The 14653-nt window shown below is 31.0% G+C and overlaps 1 protein-coding gene across 4 annotated transcripts in view; it reads right to left on the reverse strand.

Annotated features, from left to right (window-relative positions):
• Positions 1–1973: 1973 nt before the first annotated feature.
• The window catches only part of Rgk1 (Rad, Gem/Kir family member 1), a 160424-nt gene continuing 147744 nt past the window's right edge, over positions 1974–14653 (reverse strand). For all 4 annotated transcript variants that reach the window (XM_036362982.2, XM_036362981.2, XM_036362984.2 and 1 more), the window contains 5 exons: positions 13316–13407; positions 11550–11742; positions 4997–5132; positions 4042–4203; positions 1974–2823 (listed from right to left, as the gene is read on the reverse strand). In XM_036362982.2, the coding sequence (XP_036218875.2) occupies positions 2706–2823; positions 4042–4203; positions 4997–5132; positions 11550–11742; positions 13316–13407 (701 nt within the window). In that variant the 3' untranslated portion in view covers positions 1974–2705. The remainder of the gene's footprint in view (positions 2824–4041; positions 4204–4996; positions 5133–11549; positions 11743–13315; positions 13408–14653) is intronic.

Genomic DNA, 14653 nt, shown 5'->3' on the forward strand with positions numbered 1-14653 from the left:
GGACTTCATACGAATTTATATGAAATAAATGCAGTTTTAAAAACACTGCAATAATGGTTGGGTGGAGTAATTTGAATTTTATTAGAATTAGAAGCTGTAATTGCGTTTTCTAAAATAAGACAAGTTAAAATATATATAAACAAAAGTATATAAAATGAAGTATAAGAAAAAACAACAAAGAGAAGCTAATATATATGTAAGATAAAATTTTACCGGGACTGGTTCATATATATATACACAGCGCGCTTAAAACGAATCGATAAATCCTTTTTTCTAGACCTTTTACAACTTTTTTGTATGCTTGTGTAAAGTTTATACTCCATATATATGCAACAGTCCGGGTTAAATTTGATCCTGAAGCATATTGAATAGCATCCAATAAAGGGAAAGTCAATAGGCAAGCCTAGTAATAGCCTAGGTGTATGAAAACCTAATGTCAGAGAATACTTCCTTAATGGAGCTAGTTATAAATAGATCGAAAGGACTTCAAAAGCATTGAAGGAACAACTCTATTTTGCAAAATATCATCAAACTTAAAATATTTTTTTTTGTTAAGAGTTAGCAAATTTTAATTGAGTAGTCTGGCAAGACAAGTGTGGCTCACTATCATATGCTTAAGTGCATGTTCAGACGAAGACTCTATTTATCGTCAAAATCGATTTTCGTTTCCGAGGGACCGTGCCGCTCGTGCTGAAAGACAATGGTCCGACTCAAGTTGTCGGATTCGTGTCGCTCGTGTGAACGCAATGAACGACGCCAAAAGATAATTCATCGATATTGAGCGACATAAAAGTAGCCGTCCGAATGCCGTCTAAGCTGTTTCCAGGAGAGATGGTTCTGTGAAAGTTGAACAAACCCTGCATTATCGGGGTTGTTGTGGAGCCAGAGAGTTATCGGAATTAAAATTGAAACTGTTAAAAACTTTCAGTAGATGTCATGTTTCGGTGTTATGGAATTCAATTTTGGCAGTTTTGCTTTCAGAAACAAATCAGAGAACTCAGCGCTGATAGATTTGAAATATTTCTTTTTGATTTATTTAGATAGCCTTTGTTTTCTTCACTGTTACAACGAGCTACGTTCAAAGATATTTGTCATACTTGTATATAATTTTTGAAATTTATTGTCTTACTAACCGAGAAATGAGTTAACTGCAACATTTTGTGGAAAATTGCTAACAATTTAAGAGCAATTAGTTAATTGGAGCTAATTGAGAACAATCAGCGGTTAAATTCTGCAAATTATCTCTTTGTTTACAGCGAATACAGCTTATTCGAGAAGACTATATATTGAATATATTTAGGAGTTAAATTGAGAAGAGTTGGGGGTTAAAATTGTGAAATTTTTCTTAATTGCTCAATTAGGAATATGTGCCGTGTTTAAGCATTAGTCAGCTCAATTTCTTTATATTTTCAATATAATAAAAAAATGAAATAAAATTGTTTGTATACTATAATAAATATTTATAAAATATGCATAAGCTAAAAATTCGCAACGCACTTGTACACTTCTTTAAAAAATTATTGTTTTATGCTACACATTACTATTTTTTTTTACTTTTGAAAAATTACACTACATGCTACATGTTTTCCAATAAGTAATTTACACATGATTACAAAAATGACACGTGTCTTAGTGAATTTAAGACATCTAGATAAACGGTACGAAATTTAAAAAAATGGGTTTCATATAAATTCTGACGGATTTGATAATTATCTAAATACTATTTTTATTTTGCATTATTAAATTGTTAAATTTTTCAATTGGTCAGTTAAATATGACACACAAACCATTACTAAGCCAGCTCCATTTGCAATACGCTTAAAAGTCTAACGGTAAAAAATATATCGAAATCGAAAGGATCAAAACAAAAACTATCAAAAAAGTATTTTTAAGCAAAATAAACTACAACAAAACGTTTATAAATTACAAAAAAAAAATATATATATAAATATTTAAATAAAAAACCAAATAAATTTTTAAGTACCAATATTCAGTATATATTTTTTTATATTAAAAACAGTTACAATCAACTTATTTATATATATATTTTGTATGTAGTTAAATACTAAAATAATACATTTAAAAATCAGTAAACAAAAATACAAAAATCACCAACTAAAAATATAAAATACAATATGTTTACAAATGTAAATACGCAGATACGATTACTTACTCTTTGTGTTTGTATGTATGTACTTGTATATGTGTATAGTATGTGTAGTGTAAACATGTTATTAGTAATTACTTTTCTTTGATTACAATTTTCAATACTACTCGTGAAAAATACAGACATAATACAATAATTTCCGAAAATTTTACTTAATTTAATTACAATAAGACTATAATTACTACTATTTACAATGGAAAATCAAAAATCAAAAATGAATCATACGCTTACTTCTTTCATGATTTACTCGCATACGGTTTGCGTTTACTTCTTTCACACACTTATCATCTAAATTCTTATAATTTGCAGTACTTTTGGTAGGTATGCATGTACATGTGTCTGGCAACTGCTTGCAAAAATGTAAATATATTTCTTTGTTTACTTTAGTTCAACAATTTTCAGTAATTTTTAGCTCCTCCGGTTCTTTTGCGCACGCACCTATTACACTTTTATACATTTGAAAGACAAGACATTTACGCAGCATTCACGCGTGGCGCGGCACGTAAAAGAGGACGAATAGAACACGCGCATTGACTGCTTACAAAACATGCAGATTCTCGCAACTCTTCGACTTGGAGTCTCGCGCCCAGACACGTCCCAAGAGACCTTTCACCTTTAGGCTGGTCGATGTGCGGGAGCCACGGTATTTGCGGGGGCTATAAGGACAAGAAAATATAATAATTATTTTTTTGCATAATTTTTATAGAACATGTGAAAGTTGGGAGAGAAGTGTGGCAAAAAAAAAACTAAAAATTTTATACGACAAATTATTTCAGTCAGCAACTTTTATTATTTAATTATTTTATTAATTAAAAAATAATTTTTAAAAATCCACCTAATACCCAGTTGAAAGCTTAAAAATGACTGTGGTTTCAAATAAAGATAGCTAACAGCTGTATATGATTACATTCTAATTATACTTGTATCCTCTAAATATTTAGAAGCTGTTCAATTACTTTTACTTCAAGCACAAAAGAAAAAACAAAATTACTACCAATACTTTTTAAATTACAAGCTATAATGTGCTAGCTTTACTATTTATGGTATCAAAATACTTTTCCATTACCACAAATACATCATAATTACAACACTTGTGCGACCATCGGAATATTACCTCTACAAAAACTTCCAAACCGTACTCATTGATTATGTTGTTATCGTATTTGGTATACATTATGGTCTTTACGCAATACTTATGGCACTAGGGTTGTACGTTTTATAGCCTAATTCTGAATAGGATATATTCAGTTTGTAACACCACAAAAGAAACGTCGGAGACCCAATAAAATATTGTATATATAAATGATCAGCGTGACGAGGCGATTTAGCTATGTCTGTATATTCGTTTGTCCATCTGTACAAGTATATATACAAATCAGTACCTCAGTTTTTGAGTTATCGACCAGAAATTTTGGAGACGTCCTTTTCTCACCAAGAAGCTACTTATTTGTCGGAATCACTGATATCAGGCCACTGTGGCAAATAGCTGCCATATAAACTGAACGATCGGAATCAAGTGTTTGTATGGAAAACTTTTTCATTTGACGAGGTATCTTCACGAAATTTGACGTAGCTTAGTATTCAATGCGTGTCTACAATATCGGACCACTATAGCATATTGTTGCCATCTAAACTGACTGATCAAAATCAGAATAGATATATTTTTATGCCCCTCTATGCTATAAAAAATTTACCTGTGAAGGGTAAAATAGCTATTATTTTTTAAACTTTCAATGTTTATCAAGCCACTCAAATCATATTGTTTAATCCCACCTAAGTTTTATACCTATCTATTACCAAAAAAAAAAAAAACAATATAGGATAACCCTAATAAATAAATTCAGTTGACAGATGTCTCAGCATCTCTTACTCACCTGCTTTGTGCACTGCCAGGCGGTGTATTCACATCGGAAATGACATTATTCATTGGTCCCAACGGAGTGTTGGGGTTAGTGCCACCGGTGAGACAGGCGCCACCAAGCGGTGAACAGGCGCGACGCTTCGACTTACGTATCGAACGTTTACGGAATAGATCTCTGCAAAGTAGAATACAAATGTGATGAATGCAAAACGGTGGATAATGTGTAAATAAAATTCGCTGGGAGGTAAAGGGGCACGAATAAATCAGCAAACGAATGAGCTAAAGCGACGAATTGAAATTTCCAAATGTAGCAAAGAGGAACAAAATATAAAAAAAATAAAACACCAACAGACTGGCATGGAACAAAGCAAAGTCAGGGTGGCAGCAAAGTAGACAGAACGTACAGAACTATGTGTGTGCGTGTCTATATGTGTACATGTGTGTGTATCACATTTGTAAGTAGAAAAACGGTATTTTTCGCAATGCAATTCATTTAAGGGCGCAATCAATGAATTGCTCAAACCTGGCGACCTCTGACATACGGTGCACTGCTCTTGATTGGCTTAATTGCTTTCGTGCATATTTCCATTTGCTTATTTCCACTTTTCGTTGATTTTCAAATTTCAGCTAATGCACACACACACACACATACATACATACATGTGTAACTAGTTAAAGTGAATACAATTTTTTTGCCTCTCTTTGCTGCTGCAATTACAGCACTTTGACTATTAAGGTTTTTTGCTCTTTTCATTATTCTTCATTCTGCTTTGTTTTTGCTTTTGTTGCGATCACCCTTTGCTTTGACAATGTAATTAAAATTGATTTGAACGCACACCAGGCTGTTGAGGCTGATTTTTTCACTTAGACCACATATGTGTGCACACTCACCCATATACCCACATAGCTCATTGCCACTGAAGTGCGACATTATCTTTTCAATTATTCCGATTTCGACGTCAACTCACCTTGATTTTTCCGGATTTTCCAATTTCAAACGTATCTGCGACAACAAACCGACCAACAGCTCATCGACATTGTGATTAATGCCCACCGAGGTTTCGATGAATTTGCAATCATAGGCGGTGGCCATGGCTTTGCCCTCTGTAATTGTAAAAAAGAAAATAACAACAAAAATATATGAGAAATTGTAATTGCTAATGTGATAATGAATTCAACAAGAAATAAATACGTAATTGAGAATGTTTTTTTCATTATTTTTATTTTTGTTTATATTTTTAATTTTTTTAGTTTTCTTGTACTCTAAATGTGTTTATGACGTTTTTGGTTGTGTTGTGCTCTCATTTACAGTTAACAGGTGGATGCAAATGCTCGCTAAAAGTTTTAAGAGTTCAATGCCGCGGCGCTTGACGTCAAACATTCGGTGTAATAAATGATATTTTAATGGTCAAAATTAATTATTTACTTTCGTTTTGTTATGCATTCATTGTTTTGCGTATGAGTAATTGTATTTTTCAAGTTCCTCTTGATTGCCAAATTGCTTGATACCGTCTCTCTCTTGGTAAATATGAACTGCATTTTTGACGGAAATAAGTGTTTTAATCATGCTTGCTCCAGACGAGATGGTTTTTATAGACATTCGTCAATGTCAAAGTCACAAAAAACTTATGATACTCAAATTTTATTTATTAAGATGAATCTGGTACAATGGCACGGTATTGGGTTAATATTTAAAGAAAATGCGTGGGAATCGGTTTATAGAGGAAATGACGCCGATATATCATGAAATATGGCACAACTGGGTAACTTCGAATGTCTAAATTGAAAAGTGTTTTTCGGAGAGACATTTTATATAAAAAATAAATAAATAAAAAATATATCAAAAAACAATTATTACTACTATAATGTAATGATCGAAGGACTGGTTAAAATTTAGGTTTTTGACAAAATGGCAGCTTTAAAAGTTTTTTTTTTATGAAAAAATTGATACTTTAGAGTGACTTAGAGCATTCAATTTCCTACACAATCAATGAAACGAGATATTTTTTCAAGTAGCTGGATGCGAGATATGAATTTTTCTATCTGATAATAAGAAAAAATAGAAAACTGTAAAGTGGAGTAGCTTCCCGTTAAAATTTTTTTTCGCTTGATACTCTAAAAAATAGGTTCTTAGACACCTCTACGGTATCAAGCGAAAAAAATTCGTTGTTTTGAACCACCCTAATATATTATATATATATACATATATATAAGACGTAGCCTACATTTTGGCGCAAGGGCACAAAGTGAATAATAGTTATAACAAAATTTAGTTAAGACACGCACTATTCCGTAGAGGTGTCTAAGAACCTATTTTTTAGAGTATCAAGCGAAAACAAATTCGTTGTTTTTAACCACCCTAATATATTATATATATATACATATATATAAGACGTAGCCTACATTTTGGCGCAAGGACAAAAAGTGAATAATAGTTATAACAAAATTTAGTTAAGACACGCACCATGCGATTATATAACAACCATTCGATTAACACACTTTAACTCAAAAAATAAAGGCCTTAAAAAATATTATAATAACCTTTAACAACGGCGCTATAAATACGCACTCACGTAGCACGTAATTTTATTGCAATTTGGTTGCATTCACAAATGAAAATATATTTGTGCGGCACTGTCATAAATGCGCCTTTAATATTTGGCAGTTGACTTTGAATGTGATCATATACAACTTTATGAACTCATACACAAATTCACGATTTTATGCGAATATCATATAATCCACAATACGCAGCCGAAAATCAACAGCATGACATAAATAAATGATTACCAACATATTGTGGAATGTGATGTACATGAAGTATTGTGGAAGTATCATTAATTTCATTGTTTTGACCTCATTAACTTATTTAATTTGTTTGTTTTTTTTTTGTTTGTTTTTTTTTGGCATTCGGGAAGGCAACAGATATCTGTGTGCTAAAATTTCGCCATATGAGTATATAAAAGTGGTTGTGAGTGTGTGTGTGAGCGCATAAAAAATCATTAATACAAAATACGCGATTTATGTATTTTGTTTATTGAGAAGTAGAAGTTCATTAAGCATTGACATTAATATATACATTAGGCTTAATGACACGGATAATAACCTCTATTTATGTTTTGCGATAAAAAGTGAAATTTTTCTCAAATTACAAGCGTCAATAAAAAGAGCGAAATGTAATTTGAGCATATGGAGTGAAAGCAGTGTAAATATATTGGATTTCAGCGGAAAGTTAACATTATTTAATTTAGTATCTAAAGCACTTTTTTTTGATTGAGTTCGAATATACAGATTTTTTGGCTAAAAGTAAATACAAATGTATTATACTGAATAGTATTATTAGATGAAAATAATTTTATGGGGTATATTGGGAATAGAGGGGCTGATTACATTAATTTAGACATTATCCAAGGAATACTCGATAACATATTTTGAAGTAATTTGATATATAAATAATACTCACTAACCGACATATTCTGCATAAAACGAAAATCATTTTATGTTGTATATGGGAGTTGGCGGTAGTATTGACCAGATTTTATCAATTTTGCCAGTACCACATACCACTAAGATACCATAGACTAATAAAATGACCCAAGGGTGTCATTAAGGTACCTCAAATACCAGTAAAAAGTCAGCCTGATGATCGAAAATCCTAATATTAGTTATATGAGTAAAATACGCTCTCTCATTTCCATTGAGATAACTCACATATTAGCCGATATTTGCGGTATAAAGTCACCCGGAAGTTCAAAAATCTTTTAATTAAGTATATGGGGGCTAAGGTAAGTGTTGACCCGATTCAACGGATTTTTGGCATAGATACCTACTATTATCAGGAAATGATCCTTTCTTTATTTCAATTATGTTTTACACATTGACCAATATTTTCGGTAAAGAGTCAACTATAGGTACTGGGGTCCACATATTCGGTACCTAGGGGCTTGAACAGTTTTGGTTCGATTTGAACAATTTTTGTTTAAATGCTTTTTCATATTCCGAAATGTGTATGGTATTAGTAATATTAAATTTAGTGGCAACTCTGTTATGACATGAAAAACTAAATTCAGTTTTTATTGTTAATTACCCACACTTAATTTTCAATTGAAAAAAATTACTATTCTAAAAAATTTAAAACAAGTGGCAACTCTTTCTTGTAATAAATATTGTTTAAAAACCTTTCTATATTACATAATTTCATAAAAATAATTAATTATTTAATATTATTATTAATTTTTAATTAAAAACATGTGGCAGCTTCTTTAATAGTTCATATAAACTCTCTTATATTTAAAACAATAGAACATCCAGATTCTAAGCAATTTTCGATACAATTTTCTTACAACTTTGTAAGTAAGACTCTCCAAAACACAACATGATTGAAACATTTTGAACAACAACTTTAAGAGAAATTATAAAGTTATTAAAGTTGAAGGCTGCACTTGATTTCCAACACAGTCAAGAGAAGTGGACAACTGTAAATTATGTATCATTAATTTTTAATAACACCTTGACCTTAACTACAGCGTGTATATTTTTAATAACCAGCAAGCAACTAACGGTACTTGAATTGAAGAAAAAAAAAATGAAAACTTTACTATGTCAACAAAAAGTTGTTTGAAATTGCTAGTTAATTAAAAGCAAACAATGTCACTTAGTGCGCTTGCATTGTGACAATAACAATAACAACGAATGTGTATAACAATAATAAAAATGTTGAGAAAAATACGAAAACAAATACAAAGTTAATTGAAGGAGTAAGCGAGCAAACATTTTGATCATAACGGTCAGAAACGACAACGATACCGATATGCAGGTTATGTTTTCACTATAAAATTGCGAATGAAAAAAATGTCACTCATACGCAGTGGCGCATACAATTGCCTGCAAAAGCGTTGCTGCAACTTGAAAGAGTTTGTGAAGAGTTCTTTTGTTTTGTTTTTTGAGAAGTGACTTGTTGTGTCTGACATTTTCATGTACTTATAATCGGAAACTCTCATTATTCCACTCTCTACCTAGCTTTAATGTTGCTCAATCATTTTTTTCGTTAACTTTTAGTTCAAGTATGAGTTCAAAACAAGCAAAAAAAAAAAAACTACCATAGTGAAATATATGTATTTCTCTCAATTTGTCGTTTACTATTTGCTTGTACATTTAAATTGCGAATAAGCAGCTCGGTGACCAACTCAGTTGCGCTGAAATGTGCTTATGAATGTAGCGTGTACTTGTAACTGGGAAAAAACTTTTACAACATTTGTTAACTTTATACGAAACTAAACAGCAGAGAATGACACAAAATCAGCAGACTGCGAGCGAAAAAATTGTCTCGTCTACAAGAAACTTTTTCACTCATCATTCGAGTCGTAATTTTGTTGCTTTGATTGCGAACTTAAATCACTTTGGCGCTGCTGCTCACCGCAAATCTCTACGTGAAGAGGAAATAGAAAATATTTTTAAGGCAATAACGCACTGCTACGTGCTTCACAGTGGTGAGACAAAGTGGTGGACAGACTTTATTTGTAGAGTGTATCTCCAACAATTTCCTAACTCTGAAGGCATTAGGGATGTAAATCACACCGAAAACGGAACTAAGTACGATTTAAGGAAAACTCAAGTTGACAACTTGTGGAGGCGATAGCATCTGTCACGTTTGCAAATATAAATGTAGAAATGTATTTTTGGCTATTGGAGAGAATTGGCTTGTCTCTTTGGGGAAAAATTACAAAAGGAAAGGAAAGCAATATTTTAATTGGCATATTTTTAAGCAGAAGTGCCATTTAGAACTGCAAACGAGTTGAATGTGGCTAAATGAGCATACGATTTTAAAAGTGTTAATTTTTAATCACAATCGTTTTTTGTTTTTTTTTAAAAGCTTACAATTTTTTTTTTAAAGCTTTCCATAAAAGAATTTGATTTTGTTCGGTCAGTTTGTATAATAGCTATATGCTATAGTGGTCCGATCTGACCAATATATTCGGAGAGTATGGCGTTGCTTTGGACATTAATATGTGCAAAATTTTTTTAAGAGATCTTGCCAAATAAAAAAGTATTGAATACAAGGACTTGAGTTTTATTGATCAGTTTGTATGGCAGCTATATCTTTTAGTGGTCCGATACTGACGATGCCGACAAATAAGCAGCTTTTAAAGCAGAAAATTGTCTGTGCATAATTTCAGATCAATATCTCAAAAAATGAGTACCTAGTTCGTATATAATAAAATAAAATAAATATAGAAAATAAATTTTGAGCTTAGAAAATTGAGAGTAAAATTTAATACAAATGTCTCATTTTACATAAAATAAAAGATATTTACTAGAAGATGCAGTAAAATCGAATATTGTGTCTCCCTTAAAACGATATTATAGTTCTTTTTAAATTTGGCAACCCTATTGAATTTTTTTTAAATGAAATGTAAGTATATGTTATATATGTTCACAATATTATTTAAATTTAAATTTTTGGATAGATGGTAACACCTTCATTCTAATTTAGTATAGTTGAAACCTAAGCAAATTGTTAACCTTTATTAAAAGTAATTCAGATCATAATATGCTTAACTAAGTTTAATATGATAATAAAATTTCTATTAGCATTAAAAATTACTGCATACTTTTAGGGTTTCAGTTAACGAGAAATTTCAAACTTTAAGCGATCACAAAGTTTGATGTAAATATCTGTTTTTTGCTTTAATTTCCAGCAATCTAATTTGATTTAAAGAAGCTTACTTACGTTCATGCAATCAAATTGCTACTTATTGAGCGCAACAACAACCGTTATAAAGAGAGCATGGACAACACTTGAAGGAGAACAAAAACGACTGCGAGATAAACCACAAAAAAAAACAGACTAAACCCGCAATGATTGAGCAAAATAAATGCCAATATGCAAAAGTAAATTAAATATATTCATGAAGAAGTAACGGGCGGTATAGGTAAACTTGTATATTTGTATCATGAGAAATAAATGCGCACAGCTGAGACAATGAAACAAAAAATTACATAGCATAAGCTTAGGCGGTTTAGCTTTGAATTGCAAGTTGTGCTGTGCGAAACCATTTGTTAGAACAATGAGTTGATTTTGTTCTATGGGTATAGCAATACAGTTATATTTTGGCAGAAAGTCGTAAGGCAAATCCGTAGAGTTTTCCAATTTATGCGCTTATTTATAAGTATATGAGTAGCTTATTGAAATTGTGGGTTTAAGCGCTTGCCGTAGAAGTTATGGCAAATAAGAAAGTTTGATTTTGTTTTCGTGCTTATAAATCCACGGAAAGCGACATTAAATGCTGAGTTATTCTGTGAATAATATATATAACATATATTTTTTGATGAATTTTTATGATTATTGCAAATATTTGTTGTATATTTCGCTGTATGAGAAGTGATGACTCTGTTTTCGATTAAAATTTTCCTTTAGAAATTTGCTTAACGATCCACTAGTAACTGTATTTTTTTTTAGATATTTATTGTAAAACTAAAAAATAAAAATAAATATTAATATTAAATAATGTTTTCACTCACCATCGGATGTCACCAGTCGACTGCGCGCCAAATCAGCTTTGTTCGCGACTAAAATGACAGCTTTTTGTGCGATATTTTGATTGGTCCACAAAACTTGCAGTACATGCTCGGCCACAGTGAAACTGCTACGGTCAGCAGCCGAATAAATGACACAATAACCGTGCGGATCATAACTGGACAGGCAATCATCTGGCTGTTAATTGACGGACAGCAAAAAAACAAAAAACGGCAACGAAGAATAAATTCGAGTAAACGAAGCAGAAGAGACACATAGAAATAAAAGAATAAAGCGAAATGCGTTAATTATATTAATAGAAGAGAATGGGAAATTGATATAAAAAACATATTAGTATATACAAATATTTATAAATATAGATGTCTATCTCAAGAGGGTATTGAAAACTGAGAGACAAAAGTGGGACTTAACAGGTGAGGTCGCGGTGAGGCTGCGGAATTTAAATACACACACATGTGAAAAAAAATCATCTACTTGTAAGCTTGATGCGAGTACCTCACTTAGTGGATAAAATGGATAAAGGTGAAGAACAGCTGCTGCTTTACCGCAAATTTAGCTAAGCTGTGCGATTTTCATTTAACTTTGTAGTCAAGTGAATGGCTTTACATGTGGTAATGGTAACCAGAAAACCAAAAACGCAAATCGACATACATCCACACAAAATCAACCGCACGACTAAAAAGCAGATGGAGCACTCTAGCATATGATCACAGCTGTGCTGCTGTAGAGACAGACTCATATGTGTCTGCGCATGTGTGTGTGTGTTTGTGTTTGTGTTTGTGTTTGTGCTGCTTAAGTGCGTTAAACCATTGTCCGCATCATCAAGTGGGCAAGGGATGTGACCGTCATTTGCATTGCAATCAGCTGTGTCTGGCTCTTGATGGGTTAATTTGTTTTAAGTTGTGCGTACAGTGGATGTCACAAGTATGTGGACAAAAAAATTGTGGAACTTAATTACTCTCTTTATTGGGACTTTATTAATGGTGGAAGGTGTTGAGGTGCTTAATTAAAAAATAAAATTTTCGTTTTAGAATTTTAGAAAAAATTATGTGTGAAAAATTCTTTGGAGCAAACTTAACAGTTTTTAAATATAAAAAATGACGGATTTGTGCGCAAAAGAACAAGAAAAACAGCTTAAAAAGGTTAAAAACAAAAGAAATGTATATATACAAGCAAACATAAGAATAATTGAACTTGTGAAACACTTTAAGATTTTTAGATTAACAAAAGAACTCGAAATGAAATTTGTTTATGTTTATGCTTATTTCGTACAATTTATGATGTTACTGAACTTGTGAAACACTTTCAAGATTTTTAGATCAACAAAAAGGAACCGAAATGAAATTAGTTTTATGAAGAGCTTTGCTTTTTCGTAAAATTAATTATGTTAATCGGTTAAACTGAACTTGAAACACTTATATAATTTTTACGAAAATAAACATAAATAAAATTGTTATTATAAAAAAATTGGTTTTTTCGTCCGGTATATAATGAATTTGAAGGGTCAAGTTCATGTAAGCATTTAAAGAGAGTGTAAAATTAATTTTATTACGAAGAGTAATAAAAAGTGTAATTTCTATATATTATATTATATATATTATTATGCAGCTTTAATTTTCACTGATAGTTTTTTAATTACTTACTAATATTAACTTTTTTCGCTCTTAAAACTACTTTCTAAAGTATATATATTTTTAAGTAGGCACACTGTCACAAATATTTGAAAAGTTCTTAAGTAAATTCTACTTACATTCATTTCTGTGTATGCATGGTCAATGAAAATCAATTCGGACTCCTCACCGCTGAGTAATACTGAGACGGATTTTTCACCAGATTCATCATCTGCAGAAAATTAAAGTTGACATCAATAAAAAGTAAATTTTAGTATATCAATATATATATTTAAATATATCATAGCAATAATATTGATACTAAAATTAACTGCGATTAGCTACAAGTACATGTACTATATATCTAAATATATGCGATGCAACAAAATTTCAGGGTTTCTGGGTCATGCCACAAGACAAGCAACAAAACTTTCAGCACAGCATTTGAGTTATACAATTTTGTTTGCTGACTAGTCGATAACATGTTATATAAACAATGAAAACAATATGAAAGATGCATGAACGAAATAACTTTACTGTTATAGTATGTGTATGTGTGCAGTATGTATATGTATATGTTACATAAAAATAATCAGAAAACGTTTGAAAAAGGAGATTTGGTTAAAACGATTTTCGAAAAATGTGTCGAATTTGTAAAACATTTAATAGTTTTAGGTATTTTAGTTGGAATTCTAACGACATTCTAATAAAATTCTACTTTTTGGTGATTGTGTAAGTAGAATAATTTGCTTTAGCGCGTAAAGATTTTTTAAAACGAAATATATTATATATAAAAGAGGAAAACTAATTTTTATATAGTTCACGTATTCATTGCCAACATTTTGCAACTTCTGTTTTGTACAATTCTGCGTATTTTTGTTCAATTTCATTTCAACTGTAGTACCCCTTGGCGTATGCGCAATAACTTGTTTACACTTAAAATTAACGAAGTATTGCGATTCAAAAGTGCCGTTAGTTATATGAGTATGTGTATGTACGTGTGTGTGAATTTCTGAATTTCAAATTAAACCTGGCTGTTTTGGAGCAATTATATTTATGCAAGCTTACTTCTTAGAATTTATTAATGAAGTCAGTTGGCTCTTTAGTTGAGTGTAGGAACTTGAGTTTTCTACGAAATGTACTTCGTAAAATTGGAAGCTTGTTAAAGAAATTATAGATATATTGAAAATTTCTACTGAAAATGATATTTCATTTTCGAATGTTAGTTTTCGATATATTTTGGAATTAATTTTCAAGTATCATGCAATTTTCAATTTTATAGTTAAATCGTCCTTTGTAGACTTAAAGAAAGTGTGAAACTGGTGTATCAAATAAATAATAATGGTAATTAATAAATGAAAATATTTCTGCTTTTTTAACACTTTTATTTCCAGAAAGAATACAGAGCCCGAAATATATTGAATAGTATTAACTTAAGCTTCGCTGAGTAGCAGAAAATAATCAACATTTTATTATAT

The sequence above is a fragment of the Bactrocera oleae genome, chromosome 4 (genome assembly GCF_042242935.1).
Source record: "Bactrocera oleae isolate idBacOlea1 chromosome 4, idBacOlea1, whole genome shotgun sequence".
NCBI classification, from domain to species: Eukaryota; Metazoa; Arthropoda; class Insecta; order Diptera; family Tephritidae; genus Bactrocera; species Bactrocera oleae.